The sequence below is a fragment of the Beta vulgaris genome, chromosome 5, assembly GCF_026745355.1.
Source record: "Beta vulgaris subsp. vulgaris cultivar EL10 chromosome 5, EL10.2, whole genome shotgun sequence".
NCBI lineage: Eukaryota > Viridiplantae > Streptophyta > Magnoliopsida > Caryophyllales > Amaranthaceae > Beta > Beta vulgaris.
The window spans coordinates 16,623,672-16,649,785 of record NC_079206.1 but is presented as its reverse complement, the minus strand read 5'-3'; the positions used below and the strand labels follow the sequence as shown (position 1 = coordinate 16,649,785).

The 26,114-nt window shown below is 37.2% G+C and overlaps 1 protein-coding gene across 1 annotated transcript; it reads left to right on the top strand.

Moving 5' to 3' along the window:
- Window positions 1–20,305: 20,305 nt before the first annotated feature.
- On the top strand, window positions 20,306–22,211 carry LOC104892912 (protein HAIKU1). Its single transcript, XM_010678936.4, has one exon. The coding sequence runs from the start codon at window positions 20,530–20,532 to the stop codon at window positions 21,616–21,618; it is 1,089 nt and encodes a 362-aa protein (XP_010677238.1). The 5' UTR covers window positions 20,306–20,529; the 3' UTR covers window positions 21,619–22,211.
- Window positions 22,212–26,114: the final 3,903 nt, after the last annotated feature.

Sequence of the window (26,114 nt, the reverse complement as noted above, 5' to 3'; positions counted from 1 at the left end):
CTTGACTTTCTATCATGCATCTTTCCCACAAAGGCACAAGTAGCTATATGAGGACATGGTAAATGCCTCAAGGATGTGTAGATTATTAACACATTTTCTCAGATTTACAAGGTCTCCACAAGTCCACACTACCCGATTCAAAAATCCAATTCTGTCTGGTATGGTCAGGGAAAACAAACGTGGTCGCGGGAACGACTTGTAACGGGAGAATAGAATGTTTTGTGGCCGACACAGCGTGATTTTTTTTTTTGAAAAATTCACATTAATACGTTCTAACCTTATTTGCATTATTTTAGTTTATGAATCATCATTACAACATAATATAATCAAATCTATCATATTATCATGTTTCATCAGCTATATAATTAAATCATAAAATATTTTGGCTAATGTTAGAAAAGAATGGATGTAATGGGGATAAAAGCGTTCTAACGCGGCGAGTTCGCGTTACGGAACGGACAACGCAGCGAGAATTATGTGATTTTTATTATGGCGTCCCGTAACGGGATTTTGCGGAACGACAAATTCAAAATTCGTTACAAAACGGCCATACTGTAACGGAACGGGAGAGTTTTGATTCCATGGGTATGGTTAACTGCCCTAGTCAATGAACAAATAATAATTCTACTCTTGCCAGGGAAATGTCCATGTCCACCCTAGGGGTTCTTCTCCTTTTGGCTAGTTTAAGGATGTTGTGCTTAGGGATTATGAGCTAGAAGATATTTGAGGGGAAATTGGATATCTGAAACCTTCTTCTTTGAAGCCTATACCTTTATCTCTCCTGAGTCATCTACAATAACTTGCCAGATCTACAGTTTTTGCCCTCACAATACGAAAAACTATAGAATATAGAAACCACAAGATCTTTCAAATTTCAACATTAACCCCCATTCCCTTCACAGATACAGTCCATCAATTTCTTGACATTAGTGTTTATTCCATTTCGCCTAGACCCAAGTCCTCTATTAAAGGCCCTCCTAGCAGTAGCTCAATCAAGTCCCCCCTCTATGAATCTGTCTGCTGGTAAACAAATTCACAGACCACTTAAGTGATCGGCAACTTAGCATCACTTAGAGAGCAAAGGATTTGACTATAAACTTTCTCACTTTAAGGCGGATCCATGATTGCAAAGTTGGTGGGGCACTGATATTAACTGACCTAATAGCATACCAAAATCTAAAAAAATCTGACAATCATAAAATAACACTCCACAAGTTATCTAACTTCTAATTAAATTATTTGTAATTTTAATCATTTTTTGGCTAAATCTACGATGTGTTGCTCCAAAAGGTCTTTAGGGAAACTCATGATTTTCAAATTGACAAGTTTAGTAAGATTATAGTTATTATCAATAATCGAGTGTATTAACAATTTTATAATATTTATTTTCTATCTAATCAAAGCATTACTTTCTAGAATTTTTTTTACTTTCCCCCAAAAGTACTCAATTTCTTTGAAAAAAATGTTGGGGCACGTGCCACCCAAGACCACATAAATAAATAAATTATAAATAATACGAACTCCTAGGTATCAAAAAAATCCCTTCTCGCAGTGGGAAAGAGATGAACCATGATCATTCTCGCCTCGATCACTGTCATGCCCTATCTCATAAGCTAATAGGGTATTCTCACCTTGATCACTTTCATGCCCTATATGATCACCTGATGTACCACCAGGAGAGGTTGACTTTCCAATATTTATTGGACAAGAAGAAAGAAATGAGGGATCTTAAGTGTTTACAATGATCAAGGGCAAATCAAGGCTAAAGAGACATATGGAAATATGGTAGCTGATAAAATGCTGAAGGAAGCCAAAGCGAGCTCTACGTTTGGCAGCATCAAGTGATCTTTTCTCTTTTTGACAAGAAGCGTTAAGTGATCTTGAATTCTTGACAAAACTATCCCTTCTTTGTTAGAAAGCTCTTGTAACTTTTTTCACAAGTATGGAGTACCCAATACATTCTCATATTAATTCAGAATGACCTTTGCTTTGCCTCCTTCAATGGCATTCCTCCCAACCACACCCCCCTCCCCAAAAAAAAAAGGAAAAGAATAACAAAAGGAACAAAGAAAAAAGATGAATAGATAGAGAGGGAATGGAGGTTGGAGGATATACTAGTTATGTCATCCACCTAGATTTTCTCTGGTTTATGATTTCGTTGTCCCTTAACCTTGTTGCTCTTTACGTTATATAAGAAACTATACTGATGTGCCAAATCCAGAAAAAGGTATTTTCTGAAACTTTTGCAAGTAAGCAATCCTACACGTAGACAAACAAACAATTCAAGCACAAAACAGGGTATAAACCAAACTCCTTTGAATTACAATAATCATACTGATCTTGAGCAAGCAGAAAACTTTCTCCAGAAAGAGGTAAACTTAATCATCCACAAATATATCTTTTTCTTCATAAAATTCCATTACATATAATCATCTATCACCATTTTAGAGGTATCGACTATCGATTGGTAATGGACCATTTTAGAGGTATCGACTATCGAGTGGTAATGGAAATTTGTGAAGAAAAACACGGGTTAAACAAAGAACTTCTATAACCACGTGGGATTGACATGAAATTTCTTTACAAAACACCGTATAATTTATTATTATTACCACCAGCTCTTTGAAACTACCAAATGAGCCATTAGTGGCAACACTATCCTTTCCAAATTAGATATAAGTTCTTTGTCACATCTAAGTATCTCACATCAAAGAAACTCAAAGCAAAACATCAATATATCTCATCTAGAAAAAGGATGAAATCACTTACAAGATGAAAAAAATTTGTCATCCACTCACCTATAAATTACAAATAGCTCAATCTACAAGCAAATAATTGGATTCCTAGTTCAGCATCCATAATTTACTAACATGTAAGACTACCCAAAACTTGTCAGATTTGGTTGCATTGATTGATACCACTAACAAACTATTAATTCTTAGATTATCTGTTAGATTTTATATGCTAGTCGACAATTCAAACGAACCATCAGTTGATCTGGAGCTAACGAGTTAAGCTACAACGCCTCTAGAACGACAAAACAACAGCTAGTAAAGGACCCAAATACAGATGAACTAATCAACAATAACCACTACCCTAATAAAGCTGTTATTAGTTCCATTTTTCTTAATAATAGATCCCAAAACTTCAACTTCTTTCTACACGCAAAATAAGCTTCCAAACTTCATTCATCAAATGCATAAGAGCTTTTTTTTATGGGCAACGCATAAGTCATAACAAACCAAATAAATAGATTTAGCAATGCAAAACACAAAACCGCTCCAAAAGTGGCAATCTGATCTAAAAAAACCCAGTTGACAACTTTCTAAATCAACAACAATAAAAAAATTAAACTTGGGAAATCCAGAATTACTTGATTCAGTATGAGCATTAAAGGGAAGAGGTAAAATTACATAGAGATTAAAGCACTGAAGGAAATGATCATCGTTCAAATACTTTGTAATTTGGAAACCAAAAACGAAAATTTATAACTGAAAAAGATAGTTCTATACTCGGAAACATAGTAGAGAATAGAGATTCTAACCTTTTGCAGCTCGCAAGAACACAAATTGATGCAAGAAAATTATGAGTGGTTTTTAGTGGTCACTTCTCGTCACCGCTTGATGGGTTTGAGACTTTCAGTGAATGGTGTAATAGATTGGTCATTGCTGTTGCAACGACAGGTATTTGCGAGGGAGAGGTGGTACACCACTTGAGTACCACCTCGAAGAGGACATTGTCCAGAGTTCGGATCCTAATCTCAATCATATGCTCGGGCATTTATTTTTGGGCTATTTAGCGTTGTATTCATCCTGTTAACTGATGTATTCTGCATGTTTGTAGCCTAGCAGTTATTGATCTACAGACCAATTATCTTTCCTAATCAAAAAAATAAATAAACAAAAACGATAGGTATTTCCAATTTTATTTATTTTAATAAAGGTTTTTAATTTCTTTGGCATCAAGAAAACGAACATGAAGGAGAATAAACAACAACAAAGCAAAAATCAAAAGAGAACTAGTAGCTAAAGAATGAAACTTGAGCTGAACGAGGATAAGTAGCAAGAACATGAGCCTTCTGAACGTGGGATCTTGCTACTTTAGTGAGCCTGCACCATTGGAATATTTTACCCGCGCCCAAGATACCCTGAATAGTCCATTGTATAGAGATTTGTTTGGCGTCCGTTGTTGCAAGGTAATGAATCAGGGTTTCAAAAACAGTGTATAGGGCATCACTCTGATAGCCGTTTTGTTGTACCCAAGTGATGGCTTGTAGGCAAGCATGGGAATTGGAATTATGTCATGAGGCCATAATATGTATATAGGCAATGTCCATGTACCATTTCAATACCCGTTGCTGTAATTGACCAACCTAGGCTACACTGGCCATTAGAACTCCCTTTTTCCAAGAACAGTCAAATAGTATATGAATTCTGGGGGATCCTTGTTGCGACTGACCAATATTGGATATACTAAAACCTGGGGGTGCACAAGTCAGGTGTTGCCTCATTGAAGGGTTGGACCTCGAAAGGAAGCAAGAGGTTCTGTTGGAGAATTTGGATCATTGTCTATCGACTTGTTTCAACGGAAATTAGATGTTGGCTGAAGACGTGCCTAAGATCTTGGCTATTGCATATCGAAATTTGACGAGAAATTTTGTCCTACACCAAAGCAAATCCTTGCGTGTTAGGGCCCATAAAAGACAATATCTACTAGTGGGTCCATGGGGTGTTACAAGTGGTATCAGAGCCAGGGCCCATTCCGGTGTCTTGTAGAGCCTACCGGGACTCAGGATCTTTAAAAGGAAGGGAGAATGTGCCTAATATCTTGGTTATCCTACATCAAAAGTTGAGGAGAACGAAACTTTTTTTATATAGAGGTGGACATCTCAACCTACTAGAGGCCTTTTGCGTAGGACTTCAGTCCTGCACCAAAATAAATTCTTGCGAGCTAGGGTCCATAGAGGACAATATCTACCAGTGGGCTCCTGGATTGTTACAAAATACCACAAAATCTTGTAAGTAAATTTGAAATAGTAGAGCGTGAATCTGTTGAGGCATTAAAAAAGAACATTGCATTATCCACACAAAAAAGATGAGAGATTGGAGCTGAATCCATATTAACCCAAATGCCTTCATATAATCGGATATCCATGGCTAAGGTGGCCATTTTTGAGAAAATTTACATACAAAATAAAAAAAAAAAAAGGTACTATGACAAAGGGTCACCTTATCTCAATCCACATTGCGGAAGAAAGTGTGCTATAGTGGAACCATTAATGAGGATACGATAAGGAACCAAACATACGAAAGACGAATAAAAAGATAGGGTTTGAAGTAGGACAATCTGAAAGGAAGGAAACGCAGGCAGCATTACCGCAGACTCACCCCATCAGCTCACTAGAGCATCGCTTCCCTTTGGCAGAAGAATATTGACAACAGTAGCATGCGGAGGAGGGAAGAGAAAGACAACAAGAGTTAGAAAGATGCGAGCAACTAGGCATCAAGGTTGCCACACTCGTGAAAATTTCGACGGGATAAAAGACATTTTTTTCCGACGAGGTTAGCATTTGGAGTGAGAGTCTGAAAGAGAACGAAGGCAACTAGGCAAGAGCATATAGGAGGTGGGGGCAGGGGAGTCCGAATCCTCTAGAATTTTAGTGAAACTCTACAAGGTAGAGTTGTATGTGAGGCATACATTTTAAAAATCAAGGGCTCATATTGGTGGAAGGAAAAGATTTAAGGGTGGATTTTGATGAGATAAAATAGGAGGGATTTTGGAAAGAGAATATATGGGCCATTAATTTTTTATTCAATGATTGATATTTCTCAAACTCTACCTTGTAGAGTCATTTTACAACTCTAAAAGATCCAAATACGGGCAGAGAGGGGGCCTGTGGTTTCTTTTGGAGCACAAATAATTATTGTTGTAAACCTAACAGTTAAAAGATAGTGTAATTGAGATTTCATAATCGATTTTAAATAGAGTATATAGTATCATGACCGCCAAATTCACTATTGTTGCATTGGGTTCATCAAATGCAATGGTATATAACCTAATGCAACTGTTAAATCTAAATCGTTGCAACAACTAAATAATTTGTCGCCTTTGACTATCTAATGCAACAGTTCTCTTTACTAGTTGCAAAAGGTGTTGCATTAGTTTTGGTCGTTGCATTAGCCTTAACCGTTGCAAAAGAATGTTGCATTTGCTTCAAAATATAGTAGTGGTGTCAGCAGCACTGGAAAATAGGAGAAGATAATACTTGAGATATTATGCTCGTCATCGGTCCATTGGCCCTCCAATTCCGAAGAAGGTAGATATAGTTTCGATAATGTCGTTCACGCGTTATGCTAAAAAAGAAATTGGAATGTAACTCCTCCAATTTTAGACGATAATATTTCATACGTCGAGTGCGCATTGATCCAACCATTGTTAACGCTGGAACATCATGTCATTACCTTGTTGGAGATTTGTGACATGAGCAGTAATTGACCAGAAGACTATCATCGATGAGTTTCCAGTTAATATCCAATTCAACCTTATGATCGCGGGACCATGTTTTAAGTTTTTTTTGGAGAAGAGAGAGATGATGAGTACAACCGTACATAGGAGACAGGATGTGTGTATACTAAACCTCGATAACAGTGTTGACGACCTCAGGGTACCTAAGGCACCAGTTCGGGATCTGATATGGCCTACCTTTCTTTGGTTACGGGGGTTCATCTTGACAAAAGATAACCGCATGATCAAAATAAAGAATCGAGAAGTTTCGAGTATGATTGGAATGGTAAGCATCTAGCCATGCAGGCGAGGCATAAACCCGATCAAATCGTTCAAGGATAAGGTTATCCTCATCTCTACCATTAGTCCAAGCAAGTAAACCTCGTCTTGAGAAAGGAACATCCTGGAGATCTAATACATGTTTCCACTTAATGAACTCTTCCCATCCCCGAATAGTTGGAGTACCACCCAACTAATCAGTGTATTGGTCGATTTGATTGATATCACCAATAATAAGGTAGTCAAAATACTGAGATAGGAGGTCAAGAAGCTGATTCCACAACTGGTGTCGTAGATATTGGCGAGATTCTCTATACAAAAACAAAACATACCATGTCTGCATATTATTTGCTAATATTTTACAAAATACATAGTGACAGAAGCTACTAAGAATTACTACAATAAAAGGTGACCAGTAAAAATCCTACTAGACCACTACTAGATCTAGTGTCAACCACACCTACTACATTGTTGCACTAGTGCTACTAAGTATGATTGTACATAGTTAACAATAGATTTTCTTTCCTACAAGAACAAAAACATATGATGGAACTTCGAGACTAGTCAGAGCAAATAAGGGGTTGTCGGATCAACTCTGGTGCTAATACCTCGACAATGTACTGGTGACTGGTCTGGGTCAGTCACTACCCGAGTATCCTCCTCTAAAAGCGTCACTACTAGAGAGAAGTGAAGCTCTATATTATCAGCATCAGTGTCGACCTCTGTAGGCATTGCCGCTGAATAAGTTGCAAACTGCTTCTTGTGGACCTAAGAAGTGATTTCTTCCTCCAACTAAACACTAAAGACTCGCGCAATCGACAAATTTGTGAGGGCTTTGCTTTTAAAACTTGAATTTGATGAAGAAGACCATATATTAAAACATCTTTGGCTTCCAATTTCTCCAACTAGTAGAATAAATGCTATTTGCTGCGTTGATATTGCTGCGATTTTACCTATACGCAGTAATATAACACGCAAAAAGAAAAAAAAAATTAAAAATGACAATATTGCTGCGGTTTCCCGCCAAAAACCGCAGCAATATTATTCAATGGACAAATTTTGAAAAACATGTGGGCCCATAGCAGCAAATATTGCTGCGGTTTCCACATGGAAACTGCAGCAATATATTAAAAAATAATTTTAAAAAAATAACATTTTATTATATTGCTGCGGTTTATAATAAAAAACCGCAGCAATATCCCATTTATTTCATATAATAGGCGCTAGGGTTTGGGGACACTCGCATTTCAGTCTTTTCCTCCTTTCTCTCTCCTCCTTGAAATCTCCTTCCCTCTCAGCCGTCGTTCTTCTTCATCTCGTTCTCTCTCCTCGAAATTTCAGTCGTCGTTCTTCTTCATCTCGTCCTTCTTGCCTTCACCCTTCTCAGCCCGTCGGCCTTTCTATTCTTCGTCGCCCGTTCACTGAAGAATCCGACCATTCAATTCGCCGCATCGAAGGAGAGAGAGAGGAGTTCGAGAGTTTCATCGAGGGTTTTGTTTAATTTTTATACCGTTTAGGGCTGGAAGTTTTTAGACTTTCGGGCTTTCTTGGTACTTTTGCCGGCGAAGCTTTTGACATTCCGGTAAGTTCGTCACATTTCTTTTTCATATTTTGTTCCCGCTACGATTTTCCGGCGAGCCTTCACTGTTTTTTCTTTGATTTCCGGTGATTCTCATCAGACCGCCTGCTGCCACATCCGTGAACACAGTCGAATCTGCCTTCGGTCGAGTTTCATCAACACCGAACTCCTTCATTTGCCTTCGTCGCCTCGTCGGCCGTTAGTATCATCGGCCTCCGTCGGCGGTTCCTTGGTGTTTAGTTTTTTTTTTTTTCTGTTTTCTACCTTTATATTTAAAGTTATGTATTTTTCATTTTCTTTATTTTTATTTTAATTAAGATCGAAACTTCTGTATTTATTTTTGTTGTCATTATTTTTTATTCTAATTTTGGATTTAGATGTAAATTTCTGTAATTTTATTTCTTTATTGTTTTTATTTTTGATTTAGATATGATGTTAGGATTGTCTTCCATTAATATTTATGAATTTGAATGTTGTTGTTATGCTTATGTTGTATTTCGCTGGTTGATAACTTGATATGATGTTTAGTTACTTAATTTTTATTGCATTATAAGTATTCTTAAAATTGATGATTTAATTTCAAAAAAAATTTTTTTTTTTTGAAAAAATGCACATTTGCTGCGGGTTTTGTGCAAAACCGCAGCAATAGGTGTTTCTTTTTAATATTAAAAAAATACATATTGCTGCGGTTTTTGAAAAAAATCCGCAGCAATATGTTCAAATATTGTTGCGATTAAAAACCGCAGCAATATATTAATTACCTATTGCTGCGCCCTTAATTGCTGCGCGCCCAAAACCGCAGCAATAGGGCACTTTTTAACCGCAGCAAATAGCATTTATTCTACTAGTGAACAACAACATTTTCGCTTGCGATTATTGGACCCCAGAGAAACCTCGAATACCGTCATGTCATCAAGAGATCAACTTCGTTGCATTAGGCCATGACGACGTTTTCTTCCCCGGCCAAATAATAAAGATGCACTTTGAACTCCAAGGATACTACTTCTCGCTTAACTCCGGTCGAATCCTATTCGGTATGTGCTCCCTAAGAAGATGTGTGCACTTTCATCAGGGTGGGGGGTAGATGACGCTCCCCTAACTATTGTAGTGTTGTTTGGAGAGATGCGGTGATGAATATTGTTGTCATGAAGGATTGAATGGATCCGACATTTGGGGTGGAAAAACTCGAAGGCACTCAATAGACTGACCACCAAGATGGAACGCATTTAATCCTTCGAAAGTCCCGGGTTGATGATGTAGAGGAGGCCGTATCTGGAGCCAGTTAACTAGGTACGGCCTCGTGTGGCTTAGGTGGATGTGGCCTAGACAATCCTTGTTGAACAAGAGCCTATAATGTACCTGGAGATATAGCTGGAAAAGCAAGAACCGCATTAGGTTGATGAAAACTAGAGGTAACATTGTGTACCATACCCTGGGAATCTGAATCAGTTGGTGCAGGCATTGCATGAAAAATACCCAAGGTGGCCCTAAAAGAACCTTGGGCCACAAAGTGAACACAAGGCCATGAAAAAAAAACCAAGGTACGTTGGTTGCATCAAGTACGGACTATCAACGACCATTTCTCCCCCAATTATGGGGGTGGAATCCCCATGGATGTCCATAGTAACCTCAAAACTAGTATCTGCTTCCTCGAGTATACCATACGTACCTTCATCAACCCCAAAATGATACCCAGAGAGCGAGAAACACCATGTCGCCATCCTCGAGAGACACTACCATCTGACACAGTCTAAAAATGCATAGGCGGGTTAGTATGGGCTTCGAATTGGCAAGGCGAATCAAAATTAGGTTGATGTAGTACATTTGGTGGCTTGCCAAAATCCTCGAGCGACGCATATGAGTTGTCGGTCCCATCCTCCCCTTCGAATCGCCGTGTGGAAATAAGTAGGAGTCATTTTGTGGGAATCGGGTAAGGTCTACCCGCGTATTTCGATAAATAAGGCAGTTGGACAAGCCTCTAACGATGTTGGTGTATAAAGAGGATATCGCCAAGGCAATGTAGAAATTCCCAGCCACCATCTTCAAGAGCTTGGAAACGTCGATGAAGAATATGATGCGCATCATAGGCGGATAAAAGGCAACTTCCAGCATAATGTCCAACATTTTCACACTTTTTGCAAAACTTAAATACACCTTCAAACCTAAAGTAAACCCACATAAGCTGACCATCCCCAAGTGGTAAATAAAGCCCGGGAATTAAAGATGGCAAAAGATCAACCAATAACCTCGCTCTCAAATAGGTTTCCGTAGGCAAACCTGGCCCAAAATTATCAACCTCTTCCATAGTACCTATAAGAGAGAGAGTATTTGAGTTGTCCACTCATGGTCAAAAAGTTGCCATGGCAAGTTGTGAACTCTCACCCAAACTTGAACCATATTATAATGTATGCTCGAAGGGACCTGATGCACCAAGCGAGGCCGGAAAGTAATTAACTTGCCGTCAATCACCAAGGTATTATGGAGGAGTATTGTGTCACGACCCCTTGGATCTTGATATTCAAGTATATAACAATCACCCGTTCTATAAACTCAAATCGAACCACGATAATGTAATGATTATTCACTACGTTGGTAATCAAAGCGTTGGGTGGTGCCATGTTAAAAAACACCCCCAGCAAAGGGTGGCTCCACTCAATGTGAGGGAGGTGGAGGTGATTAGGTTCCATAGATGGTGCTGGCACTAGCACACCCATCCTATTGAGTATAGGGCGAATATTCATGTCCCCACTACTGCTAGTTGGCGAGGAAGATTGGAGTTCATATTGGTTTATATAGGTTTCGGTAGTCAAATTTAATACGAGTAAAAACGAGGAGAGCGTTGTTGGAACTTGGGGTAACTAGGGATTATAAACTAATGCAAACAAGCTGTAAAAGATTAGAAATATGAAGTTTCGATTAAGGAAGGCAAAACCTGGGTAAGAAGACACGAATCTGGGTAGATTTCACCAACAAGAAGCATGTAGCATGCCACGTGTTTATTGTGGTCGAATAAAATGAAGCGTCTTGAAGTAGGGTAACGCCTCAAACCTAGCATGTGAAGAAAAATCTGGAGAATATTGGAAACTCACTCTTCATCAGATAAGTTCTCTTTCATAGAGAGAAACGGATTATTAGTTATGATCCAAAGATTTTTACTTGAATGGTAAGGAAAAAGGCTATCACGAGACTTTAGGTGGGGTTTGGTTTTAATTTTCGATTTTTTTTTGGATTAAAATTTGTTCATTGATTCAAGTTAAATAACATCTACAATAGAAACTGAAACTAACAAACACATTTCAAATTAGATCAAATCAAACTATATTATGCCAAAACCATGATCGTCGATAAGATATACTTCTAGCAGTTTTGCAAATTCTATTCACATCGTTGTTTGAGACAAACTTCTAAGAATTGACATATTTAATGAAGTTGCACAAATCCCCATCAACAAATCAATTTGTGAAAGAAAAGAAGACATCAAAAATAAAGTGTCAAAACTCTTACAAGGAGAGAAGTAAAATCCAAGTACCCTAACATATGGGTTAATTGATATAACCCAATGTATGCGTAAAACAACATTTCATCAGAGGGAGACATATATTTATTGTAGATAAAGACTTATAAACTCCTAAAATGAACTGGCTTACCACCTAGACCAAATAAAAAATTAGAGTTTTGCTCATGGTTTTTCGATCCAATAATTCATCATGTTTTCAGTTGTACCATTTGCTTTTTCGCGTTCTTCAATATGCTTCTTTAACCATTAATATCTATAACTGCGCATAAGTAAAAATTATAAAAAAAATTTGATATTTTGAAGCATCGCATTAAGAAAAATTTCACAGGATCCCACTTTAATATGTTTTTTCTTATATAATGGTTGCAAATATGTTTTTTCTTATATAATTGTGCCCAAATATCAAATCGTGCAACTACAAAAAAACAAAGGAAGTATACGGGTTAATTGGTCATGCATTTGGGATATGGGAAAAGGCAAGGTCGATTATTGGCCTCCCTTTGCAAGATTAGACCCAAATTTTTGAGGATGTGATGAAAAGGATAAAATTATAAAAGAAAAATATGGTCAAAGTTTCTTTCTCGAAAATCATGAGAAAAAAATAAGTGCAAAAAACTTAAAAGAACAAAGATAGTTTTGCATTCGTTCTTTGAAAAAATTCTATGGTAATTATTCAAAAAAAAAAATGATAATTATAAATAAATATGACCACAATAATATCCTTATATTTTCACCTAACTATCTGCATGTTCATTACACACCATAATTGGGGTTTGTTAATTATATTCCCAAAATTACTTAAAATCGCCACAAATCCATTTTTTCGCACTATTTTATCCTTTCCTCTTTTCCACACCATCCACCACCCCCACCACCATCCCCTACCTCTCCACTGCCACCTGTGACCCTCCACTGCCGTCACCTACCTCCCCCAACCACCGCCATCACCCACATACGATTAACGCAATTTTTTTAGGCTTGGGCAAACGTCTGCGGTGGACGTTCGCCCCATGGCCGGAACGTTTGGCCTGGACGTTCCGACCATGGGGCGATCGTCCGCGGTGGACGTTTGCCCCATGGCCGGAACGTCCAGGCCAGATGTTCCGGCTATGGGGCGAACTACCATTGCAGACGTTCGCCCAAGCCTAAAAAAATTTCGCGAACATCAATTGCTCAGCCTGGCCCGATTGTTCAGAAGGAGTGTTGTTAACGTTGATGAGAGGAGATGTTAGACAGAATTAATGGTTGAAGATGAAGGTGGGTATAGAAAATGGGGTAAAATGGGAAAAGTTGTATTGAGAGGAGATGTTGGAGAAGTAGAAGATGGAGTGCTAGATTGTTCAGAAGGAGTGTTGTTGATGTTACTAGGAGTTGAGATGGGTTGCAAATCCACCATTGTTGATGCTTTAACGTTGATGAGAGAGAATTAATGGTTTCTGAGTTTATTTTTGGAGGATGAAGATGAAAGGAGATGAGAGAGAAAGACCGACAAAGGAGCAGAAGTAAAGTTTATGGGACAGGGTTTTATCTTAGCAGACCCTAACTTGTACACGTACTGAATTTAATTTTTATATAATGGAGAAAATGGTGATTTGGAGGAAATGGTGGAGAAGATGATGAGAGGAGAGTTTAGGTTGCTTAAGAAAATGTCTTCGGGGTTGAAATGGTGATGGTGGTGGTGGTGGGTGCTTGGCAGGAGGTGGGTGGTGATGATTTAAGAAAAAAAAAAAATAGAACTATCTGTTAGGCGATTTTAAGTAATTATTGGGCGATGTATAGAAGTTCAGACCATAATTATATCGAATTCCATATTGGTAAAAGTTATAGATACAAATACTAATCCAAGTTGCCAAAATACTAACATACTTTCTAAGTTTGCACTATAATGTGTGTAAAGTCAACAAATTTTGAAAGAAAAAAGTTAGATGTTATTTTATTTCAATTTCTTATATGAAAAGATGATATTTTTTTATTCAATTTGATTATGAACAAAATTAATAATATAACTTGACTCCTTCCCTTTAAGTCTACTGGTTGGTCTATTTTTAAAATTTCATTGTGCAATTTTACCATTGATATATTTAGCTATGTCGCACTTTAGTAAAGAAAAAAAAATTCTTTGCAAGAAATGAATTTATTATATTTGACTTTGTATTACTGAAGAATTCAGTCATACACTTGAAAAAAAAAATGATAACTTAAGAAAATAGGTTAATAATATAATTAATTGATATATTCTTCTTGGTTAAGACCACATAAAACAATGGTTTTTAAATGATTATATCTACCCATATATTTGGTTTTATCTCTCTTCATGTGAGAGTTCGGGGACTTTGTTTTTGGTTTTTTGTGTAATTCAAGAACTTGATTTGTTGATCGAAATTTACGCGGGGTTGTAGCAGATGTTAATACTTCGTTTACAATCACTTGAATGAAATCCAATTCTACTTCAAAATATAAAAGATGGATAAACTTCCATGTAGATGGCTGCATCGAACAATAATGTGAAAGATGTGAGTTTTCAAAAGTGTTAGATCTTCTCAAAGATTATGGTTTTGTCATAGTAGAATCATATTTATTTCATTTTAATATGTACATTTATTAGTTTTGACTTATATTCTAGATGTTGTATGACTTTGAATCAATAAATTAATTATAATTTCAAAACTCTTTTAAAAAAATATAATTAAAAGAAATTGTTTATGATATCACTTTGAAATCCAATATGACTTTATACTTTGATAGCCGTGTGTAATTATAGCATTACTATTTTCTTAATACAAACTCTCTAGTTGAAATTTCATATCTTTTTGTCAAGTTTGTACGTTGTCATCAAAACCAAACTCGTTTTGCATTTGATTTTTGTAGATTTGGTGACTAAAAGCCCCGAAAATCACTTTAGTCAATTACAATTGAAGAAATCCATTATTCAATTTTTTTTGTGGATGTTTAGTAGTTGAATTTGACCCAATCATTTGAAACTTTATCTCGCTTATTTTAGCTTGTTTTTCACTTTTCAGTAATCACTAATTAAGTTATTATAGATTTTAATTGCTCACCATCCTCCTAAAGAGGGACCATAATGGCCCACCGAACGTTTGGGTCTTTGACAATTTGCTCACAACTTCCTAAATAGAGCCAAGTACCTATTACGCAAATCGTCATTCGCTATTAAAGGATAAAAAAACATATAGTCACATGAATACATGATTATCCATCTTTTGAAGTGGACTAGTTTATGATCTTTGACTTTCATGGTTTATAGGAGTCATACATAATTTGGATGATTACTAATATGTTTAATCATATTTTGAGAAAAAATATATATAAATATTTTACTAATTCACATGACATTATATAACAGATACTCCCTCTGTTTCAAAATATAAGGCATTCATGCTTTACGAAAATTTACTTTGACCACAAATATCTCTCATATACGATAAATAAAAATTATACTGTTATATTGGTCTTGAAAAGTACTATAATAATATTATTTTTTAAATTTTTTTATCAACATAAATTGAGAGTAATAAACTGTCAAAGTTCGACCTCGAACCTCGTGTGTGCCTTATATTATAAAACGGAGGGAGTAGTTAGTATGAGAAATACTTAAGTAGTTAGAGCACCTCTTCTAGTTTGATTTTCACTCTTGACAATTTTGAATTTCCCATACTCCTCCAACTTGTGAAAGATTTTCCTTACCTAAGAAAATAACAAAACAATATTTCATTTTTCATATGTTAATTGAAAAATACAATAACAATGGTTTTATTTAAATAGTTTTGAGTCAAAGTGAATTACTCTATCTGTTTTAATTTGCTTTTCTTAATAAAATAACTCAATTATATAGCCAAATTTCATCCATATATCTAAATATCTATCATTGTTAAATATTCACATACCAAACAACATCATACATATTCCTAATTTTTCTTTAATAATTACAAGTCTAAAGATTCTAGCACTTAAATTGGTATCTTAAGTAGTGCAAAAAATTATAAGGTTACAATAACCAAAAAAAATTGGTTAACTTAAATAAGTAAAAGATAGGAAATATTCATAAGAATAATCCAAACTATGGGTGCTAGAGATGACCAACAGTGCGGGCCAATCAAGCCCAGCCCACCTCGTGGCCCGTGTGGGTCGGCCAGCAAAAAGCCTGGTCCAGCCCATCTCAAACCATGAAATTGGTGGGTGGGTCGTGGGCTAGATTTCTTGAGCCCAGCCCACTAAAGCCAACTACTAAAACCGCTCAGCCCGGAGCATGAAACCGGTCCAACCCCACCCATGAACCAGACCACCCCAATTCAAGTAAATATTGAACCAAATTGTGTATATTTTAATCAAATTGTATATATTTTAATCAAATTACATATATTATAATTCAATCAAATTTAATTATTCATTAATATTAATATTTATATATATTTTAAATTCATTTTTAAGATTTTATGTAAAAATAATGAATAATTTTAATGATTAAATTATTTTTAAAAAAATTCTCATACCGGCCCGTCAGCCCGGTCTTGCTCACCAGACCCACGAACCGTAAAAACTGGTAACAGACCGGTGTGGGCCAAGATTTTTCAGCCCACGGAACAGCCCGCCCAACCCATGAATTTCACGGTCTGGTCCTGGGCCGTGAAATCTCAGCCCAGCCCACTACGTCACATGGTCCGGCCCGCCCAGCTCGCACCAGTGGCCATCACCAATGGGCGCTCTTCCCATAATTTTAACTAGCACTATATGAACACGATGCGTGCGACAATATATGTTATATTTGGTAGATAATTCAACAACTCACTTTTTAAAAAATGATCTATGCTATGTTTTTTATTTATTTAAAATAAATATACTTTATAGGCGTATTTTACGGGTAGTAGTTCAATTTGATTTCATTGGGTAATTGAGATTTTAAGCATACTTGGTGAATAATGCTTCAATAAAAAAAATTCCAAATTGATATTATCAAAGATGTATGTTCATCTCTTTAATTATTTATCATCTCAACTGATTGTGAGCTCTAAAAAAAATTTTTAAAAATAAATAGTATCTGAGTTTCTTAATTCTTTTATCGTTTGTTTATGCATGTTATCTGAAATTGTTATTAGTTCAGATAGTAAAATATGTAAAGCTTTGTTTTTATAATTGTTTGAAAATTGTTTCGGTTATTTCACCAAATACCCCCGACAAATAAAAAAATTCACAATATACCCTCAATGTTTCAAAAATGCACCGTATACCCTTGAGTTTTCGAAAACGTGCACCAGATACCCTTTTCCTAACTTCCGTTAACTCACCGTTAGCTCACCGTTAGCTTTATTTACCATTTTGCCATTATTAACCATAAACCCTAATTCTAATCTAACCCTAACTCTAACTCTAACTTTAAGCATAAACCCTAACCCTAACTCTAACCTTAACTCACCCCTAACCCTAACACCATGGCAGCCCCCACCCCCTCCCTTTCCCCTCCACCCCAGCCCAGGCCCCCACCCCACCCCTCCCCTCCACTGTCACTCCCCCACTCCCTCCCCTCCCCTTCACTGCCGCTGCCCCACCCCTCCCCTTCACTGTTGCTCCCCCACCCTTCCCTCCCCTCCACCGCTGCTCCCCACCCCTCCCTTCACTGTTGCTCCCCCACCCCTCCCCTCCACCGCTGCTCCCCCACCCTCCCTCAACTGTCGTTCCCCTACCTCTCCCCGTCGATTTCCCCAACCCTTGACAACCCTTCGAATTTCCCGTCGATTTCCCTAGCCATTAATTCCCGTCGATTTCCCCAGCCATTAATTCTCGTCGATTTTCGCAGCCATTATTCTCGAGCTTCATGGTCGCCGGTGTTCGAAGGGGATGGGTGGGTAGCGTTCGAGGGGAAGGGGAGGGATGGGGTGGGGAATTTGAAAGGTCGGGCTGGAAAATCGACGAGGAAGGGTGAGGGGAGGTCGGGCGGTGAACGAACGCACGGGGGTGGGGAGGTCGGCACCTGCAGCGACGGTGAGGGGTAGGGGAGGGGAAATTAGCGGGGAAGAGGTGAGGGGAGGCCGACGGTGGGATGCGCAGGGGTGGGGGGAGGTCGGTGGTGGGGAGAGGGAGGGTAGGGGCTGGGTGGGGGGAGGTCGGTGGTGGGGGAGGGGGAGGGGTAGGGGTAGGGGTGGGGGCTGCCAAAGAGTTAGGGTTAGGGTAAGGGGAAGGGTTTAGGGGTAGGATTAGAGGAAGGGTTAGGGTTAGATTTGGGTTAGGGTTAGGTTAGATTAGGTTTAGGATTTAATGATGGCAAAATGGTAAATAATGCTAACGCTGGGCTAACGGTGGGCTAACGGAAGTTAGGAAAAGGGTATCTGGTGCACGTTTTCGAAAACTCAAGGGTATACGGTGCATTTCTGAAACATTGAGGGTATATTGTGAATTTTTTTATTTGTCGGGGGTATTTGGTGAAATAACCGAAATTGTTTTACTCAGTTTATATTTTCAATTGTGAGTTCTTTCTTTTTACACGTTTTTATGCGTGTCTTTTTGATAATGTAGAACTTTCGTTATTACCCATATTTGTAAATAAGAAAAAAATTAAGAAAATATTTTTTTTATTATTTATTATGAGATTAAGGGTATATAAGTCTTTTAAAGAGGGGACACCATAACTCTCCCTTGACTTATATAATGGAGATTATGGAGTATTCTAAAATAATCTCAATGATAAGGGTTACGCTCTCAAAATGATATCAAGTGTCTAATAAATATTTAATGACTCTGTTTGTTTTTTAAATTTCTATTGGGTTACTATAGATATACACTTGACAAATTGGAGAAAGGCTAAAAAGTGGGTCAACTTGTTTTATTTACATTTTTCTAGTGAGGAGAGAGAATATGTGTTTATTACTTTACACACTTACACTTCCACTTTTCACGTATGTCAATGCAAAACTTTGAGGACATATATCTTTAGTTTTGTATTTGTAAAAATTATAAAAAGCACATATTAATAAAATACATGTTATGATGAATCTAACAAGATCCCACATGACTATATTTTCATCCGCGTATAAATCACAAATGATGGTCACAGTGAAATTTGTGAATAGTGTAAAATGTCAAAGTCTGTAGATTAAAATGAAACGGAAGGAGTATATTTTAAGGGAGATAAAGAGCATGAAAAAGTGAGATAATTGGATTAAAGATGATTAAATTACTGTATATCTTTTGCCAAATGCGGAATAAAGCACAATGAGTAGAACTTTAGAAAAAGGATGAAAAAGACAAACGAGTAGAACTTTGAAAATAATCGAGGGAGTAGTTTTTTTTTCCAGTTTTCTTATTCCACTCTTGCATCTGCTCCCTCCGACTAGCCAACTAGAGTTTGACACATCTTTTATTAACTTTTTAAATCGGTTCATTCAAGTAATTGGATTATTTGATAAAACACCACCGATAGTTGAGATTATGATAGAATAGTCTATAGCTACGATTATCATGAAATAACATGTTACCATTAGAATCATTGATGTGAATTTTTTTAAATAAATATTACTCCCTCCGTCCCATAATATAGTGCATACCTCATTTTTGGGGTCCAACTTAAAAATTTTTGACCGAATATTTTCAATTGTATATATAAAAAAACATATTCATGTCAGATCTGGTTAGATTCGTCTCAATATGTAGTTTCATAATATTAACTTTTTATATTTTTTATTAATACGAAATTGAAGATATTAAAGGTCAAAGTTACGTCTTAGAGACTGTGTAAAAGAAAAATAAGCACGATATTATGGGACGGAGGAAATATCAGGTGAAATTAGTATGAAATTTTTTTCCTCACTTCAAATAATGCCTAACTTCGTGTCAAAAAATAAAGAAACAATGCCTAACTTTCTTGTAAATATCCAAGAAGAAAAAAAAAATCCCTGGCTCAAACAATCATTTTCATTTCGTTATTGACCCACCTTTTTCTCCCTCTCTCCTCCCATTGGATACGTTACCCTTAATTCAACTTTCCTCTTTTTTCCTTCAAAAAAAATTCTCTTGTTAGGGTTTTCCAGATTATGCTGTTCAGTTGCGATCTTCCATGAAAGTTTCGTTTTCCGTGTGAAATCAAGTGTTTTTAGCAAAGAATTTGAAGTCAGGAAGAAACTAGAAAGTGTATATGTAGGGTTTCTTCTATACAAAGAAGAACAAAGACCTTACTTATCTTCTTTAACTTCTAATTGAAGTTGAAGTCATAGTAACTCCCAAAGTTCTTGATTTTAGGCATTACATAATCTAAAAGCTGGAATTTTGTGGGGTTGGAAACTCTGGGTTTGATTGATTTTGCATTCTTGTTGAAGAAAAGTTGAGTACTACTTGTTTACTGTTGGAGTCTTAGTTACCCATTTCAGGATTTCATCTTAAAGGAGATCTGGTGTTGCAAATTCATGTGATTGCAGGAAAAGGGTATGGTTTTTCTGGCTTTTTGAAGTTCAGTTATTAGCCCTATTTATATTGGTTATCTGCTTGGAGTTTGTTTTTTGGTGGGATTATTGAGATTTGGAATTTGAGTATTTGAGTACCCATTTTAGGGGGTTTTGGAACAGTTGAGTATATGTGAATAGTATTTAAAGAATTGCTTGAGCTTTCTTATTGTTTTGGTTAGTTTGGTTTGAAGCATAGATACATGGATAACTCGAATATGTCAAAAAATAGGCCGAATGAGTACCTGGGTGTGAACAAGATTGGGAAAAACATACGAAAGAGTCCATTGCACCAACCTAATTTTGTTAATAATAGTGCTAATAACAATAATAACCCAGCAAGGCAGCAACCACAACCCCAGGTGTATAATATTAGCAAGAGTGATTTCAGGAGCATTGTTCAGCAGTTGACGGGTTCCCCTTCACGGCAAGATCCTTTGCCAAGACCGCCTAATAATCCCCCTAAGCACCCAAGTATGCGGCTTCAACGCATTAGACCTCCCCCGTTAACTCCTATCAATCGCCCTCCAATGCCTCCTGTGGTTGCAGCTCCAGCTCCTATGCAAATGCAACCCCCGCCACAGGGACCTCCTATGCCTCAAGTTCCTTTCAATAATAGACCACCGCCTCATTTTGGACAGCGATCTCCTAGAGGGATGCAGTCATTTGCTCCTGGTGATGGAGCTTGGACAAATCCAGCACTCTCTCCTATATCGGCCTATATGCAGCAACTGCAAAGTTGCATTGGTGATGGAGGTTTTAGGCCAAATCAGATGCAACAGCAACCACAAATGCCAGGACAGTTTCAAGCTCAATATCAGATGCAGCCACAAGCTCCTGGACAGTTTCAAGCTCAACCTCAGAGGCAGCCACAAGTTCCTGGACATTTTCAAACTCAACCTCAACCTCCTGCGCATCAACAAATTCCTGGGCAAGTCCAGGCACAACCACCTTCTCCTGGCTTGCTTCCTAACCCGAACATGCCACCATTGCCTTCACCAGGAACAAACGGTCCTGCCCTTTTGCCGTCGCCAACTTCCCAGTTCTTGTTACCTTCACCAAGTTTCTTTAACATGTTGTCTCCAACATCTAGGTCACCGTATCCTCTCCTTTCACCTGGAAGTCAGTTTCCACCTCCACTGAGTCCAAATTTTGCATTTTCACCGATGGGCCAATCTGGGATTTTGGGTCCAGGCCCTCAGCCACCACTTTCTCCAGGATATGTATTTCCTCCATCACCTTCTGGTCTTTTTCCCATCTCAAGCCCAAGATGGAGGGATCCTAGTTTCTAGAACCAGTGAATGATTTGTCAGTTGGCTGCAGCATGAGTTGTTAGGATGCAGGCACATATCCTTCTTTGTGGGATTTATTTGTTTGTTGTACGTGAGACAACCTGTACAATCTGATCTTAGTTGTTCAGTGGAGATTATAGCTTTTCCATAGCCCTTTGTCCATACTGATTATTATGAACTTAAGAGAAGTGGGATATCTGCTGCAAGATGTTTCTCTGGCAAAAAGCCTTCTTCGTGGTTGCTCTGGTCTCATCAAGCAAATACCAGCAATATTGGCCGAGGAAGATGAAAGAGTACCACGATGTCAAGCAGTTATTACAACCACTCAAGACTATACTATGTAAGCAATCTAGTCAACAGCTTAGCATACCTTCATTGTTCTTTGGTTTCTTTTAGTGGGTGACCTGTTTTTAATATCCATATCATGTAGAACAATAAGCAATTTCAGATTTTTGCCAGTTGCCTAGGCATCATGGTGTCTTTGCTTCTGTATAGCTAATTCAATGTCCATAGAATCTAATATGAATGTTTTTTTGGGAGTCCATTCCCTGATATTGTGTTTGAAATAAAAAATAAGCAAACTTATTTTCTTATCTGTTCTTTTCTGTGTTTGATTATGTAGATCACTTGTGATGCTTGTTCCTTTTCTGCAATTTAAGTTTCATAGTCCAAACACTTTTAGTTGGAAATAAGAGCTGTGAGTTTGCTGGTCAATAAATTTGATGTGCTTATCTGCTTATAAATGGTTGTTTTACAAGTTACTTTTAATGGCTGTTGATTTATACGAAAAGATATATAGATGAGAACAGTTTGATTTCATGAACTGGGCATCATGTGTCCATGAAATTTTTTGGAGCATGCTTGGTGTCCTGTAAATGAGTGAAATTTAAAGGCTTCTTGCATTTAATCACTTGTAAGTGTTTTTGGATTAGACAGGAAAAGTAGTATTATGACCTTTTTTGTAGTTAATTTCTTAACTGCATTTGTCTATTCTCAAGTTCAAAGATCCATGTCACTCTTCTTGCATAGCTATGTTCCAAAACATTGGCGGCCATTTTGGTAAGAGGCCATAATTGGTGAGAATGACAATGCATTATAGTGTATGTACTAGATATCAGATATCCATTTTCTTCCTAAAATCTCATTACTATCAATTATCACTTGGTACTGGGTGGTAATGGAAATTTATAAAGGGAAACCCATGTTTTGTGGTAAAGTTTCATTCCCATGGTCATCGACATAGGAACTTCTTTACAAATATACTCTAAATTACATTATCATTACCACTTATTTATGACCACTAACCAAACAGGCCGTGGGGGTCATAATTATAAGAGAATTAGAGCCATTTTTCTAATGATTGTCATCTATGCCTGCTGTTTGAAAGTATGAAGTTTAAATGGGAAGTTCTAGCATGTTATCGAATGTAACCTCCGCTAGCTTCATTCTCTGAATTGTCTAGCTTTGAAAATTAATGGCTTCTGAAAGGTTACTTTTCTTTTGCAAGGATGCAAAATAGGTTACTTTTTTTTTTTCACAAGGATGTAATATAGATTACTTTCTCATATGCTATTTGGTCATGACTCATGATCGCAGAGGAACCTGGCTTCTATTTTGTAACTAGGGCAATATGAGATTTTCCGTACTATAGAACGAACACGAGATGACAATTAAAACAGGGTGAGAGCAAGGATATTGAATTATACATTCAGTTGGTTGTCCATGTATGAAGCTTACGAGCTGCAGAGGGATATATATATTAGGAACCATCTAGTGACGTGGTCTAGTCTAGCTAACCTACTGCTCCTCTAAGATGTTAAACTAATGGCTCAGAAGCTCTCATGGTATGTGAAAGAGTGGTTGAGTTTGTAGATCCTAAAAAAACCAACATTTTGAACTTGAAGCAGTAAATCCACTGCTTGTTTGATCTTTAATGGTATGAATAATGTGAAATGAAGGCTTGCTCTGCATTTGAGTATCATATCAAGAAATTCTGCTTTGTTTTATATTATTGCTATATTTTAGTATTGACATTTAGTCAGACTATTGAAGTAGAGACTTGTTTGTAGAAAAGTGGATTGACTGGTAAGAGTTCTCTGTTTTTTTTGATGGATTCTATGAATGAAGAATTTTGCATGTACTTATTACGTATCTAATTTCTTATGTTGAGATTAGATTCAATGAAGAATCAATTCAGCCTGGATCAAATTTACGGAGCTTGGAGACCTTTCTCAGCTCCAAGATGTGGTCTGGCTTGACGCAGTGCACTGAAACAAATGGACTCTTTCTTTGGTTGTGGTCTGATTTGGTCTAGTCTGGTATATGTCATGCAATCATGCGAGTATAGTTACAATGTTACATGCATCTAAATCTAGTAAAATGGTCGGTTGGGCCGGCTAATTTCGGATAATTTTTTTGGTTGGCCATTTTTGGTATTGGCTTGACGACATATTTATACTGACCTATAATTTTTGGTTTTGGGTCAATCCAGCGGATCTAGAGCACATTCAGGGAGCGTTTGGTTCATATAGTGGTATGAGTTTGGAATCAGGAATGAAACCAAGGTGGTATAGATTTGGAACTTAATGTCTAATACCATGTGTTTGGTTTGATTTAGATGAAATTTTTTCTTCTATTTAATACTTTGTGGGTTTGAGGTATGAGTTTTAAATCTATCAAATAATAATATTTGGTATGGATTTTGCTCATTTTAAGTCCATACCTGATACCAAAATTACGTGAACCAAACGCTCCTTCACTGTTTCAAGTTATGACAAATAATATACTATTCATATTTTTGTTGAACGAAAATTCAGAAATAAATTGAGCTTCATTGTGTGTAATATACAACTGGAGAAGCGCTAACCATTAAACAATTAATGGATTAAACAATTAATGGAGTATACTCCATCGCTTTTCTTTACTTGCTATATTTTTTAAAAATAGTTATTATTTTTACTTGCTACATTATTTAAACTTTCTTATTTGTAATACTTGTTCCACCAAAAATAATAATTTTTTAGGTTTTGTACTTTTTTAGCAATAGATTTTTCCACCTCATTTAATGCTAAAAGGGTCAAAAAGTACAGTAAAAATGGTAAAGGGACTTCTTTTAAAAACTAGTGAAAATAATAATGTACCAAGTAAAAAAAAAAAAACAGATGGAGTGTCCTCTAACATGAGTAAATGCATTTATTCGTATAAAATATATAAAATTTAGTGGGTATATATGTATAATATGAGTAAATATTATTTTTTTTAGTTTTTTAAGGTAAGAAGAAGACGTCATAATTGGATCGGAACCTCGCACAGGTCAAACCCAGTCTGGCACCTTGAAAGTATGGGGAGTGGTACGGGTAAATTCCCTCTTCCAAATTACCTCTATAGGGGTTTGATCCCACAACTTCAATATTATAAGATACAAACCAAATCACTAGATGAAGTACTACTTGGTATAACATGAGTAAAAATATATTATTCGCATAAAATGTATTTTTTTACTCGTATAAAAATACGCTAGCATACTATCTCATGTTTTATCACGAGACAATATTAAATTGAATTGAGACGCTATTTCTGTAGTTTTTGTAGACATTTTGCCATAAAAACATACTTTTATATTTTTTTTTTTTTGGACATCGGTAAAATTTACAAGAAAATAAAACAACCTAATCAACTACATAGTATCCATGGGAATATGTCCTAGTCGAACATGATTAGCCAGGTCATGGCCCTCTGAACTTGTTGACGATTAACTTTTAGAATTCGACACCATTGAAGTTGATGTCCAATGGAGCGAATGTCATTGAGAGCCAGGCAATCGAGATAGGTTGTGTGTCTTGATGAATTAAACTCCGGACCAGTACATCAGAATCAGTGTAGATCAAAATTTGACAATAACCCCGTGATTGCGCCCAATCAAGGCTCCCAGACAAGCCCGTGCTTCAGCAACCAGTGGGGACTCCGCATAAATGCAGCCCCCTTGCACTTCTGTAGTTTGCGTAGAAACATGCTCCGCAACCCAGGCAATACCGGCCAGTAAGAAGATTTCTTCCAGGAACCATCCACTTGTATATGTAACTGTGGTACCCCCAGAAGGCTGTCCCAAAATGTGCAAAAAGAAACCAGGAGGACCTGTGCCATATGCAAGGATCTAGGCAGAGGAATAGGATTTCCAGAAAGGTGTAGTGCTGCTGAATGCCTTTGTCTGGAGTGAACGGATTAGAGGCATATCAGGTGCTATTCCATTGAAGACCTTGTTATTGCGACCCTGCCAAATAGCCCACAAAATAGCCACAAACACGGGAAGACGAAGCCATTATATCCATCCTGCTGGTAGAAGTAGTGTATCCATGCAATTAGCCAATCTTTAAAGGCCACAGGGAGTAGCGTTGGAATGAATACGTAGTTGCTCGTTTGCCAAGCAGCAGTGGCTAGAGACAAAATCGGAAGAGGTGTTGGGATGTCTCAGATTCAGTTGCAGCTTGGACACCTAT

What these genes read in the sequence shown, in the direction of transcription:
- LOC104892912 (XM_010678936.4), top strand. Translation starts at nt 20,530, where the DNA reads ATGGATAACTCGAATATGTCAAAAAATAGGCCGAATGAGTACCTGGGT.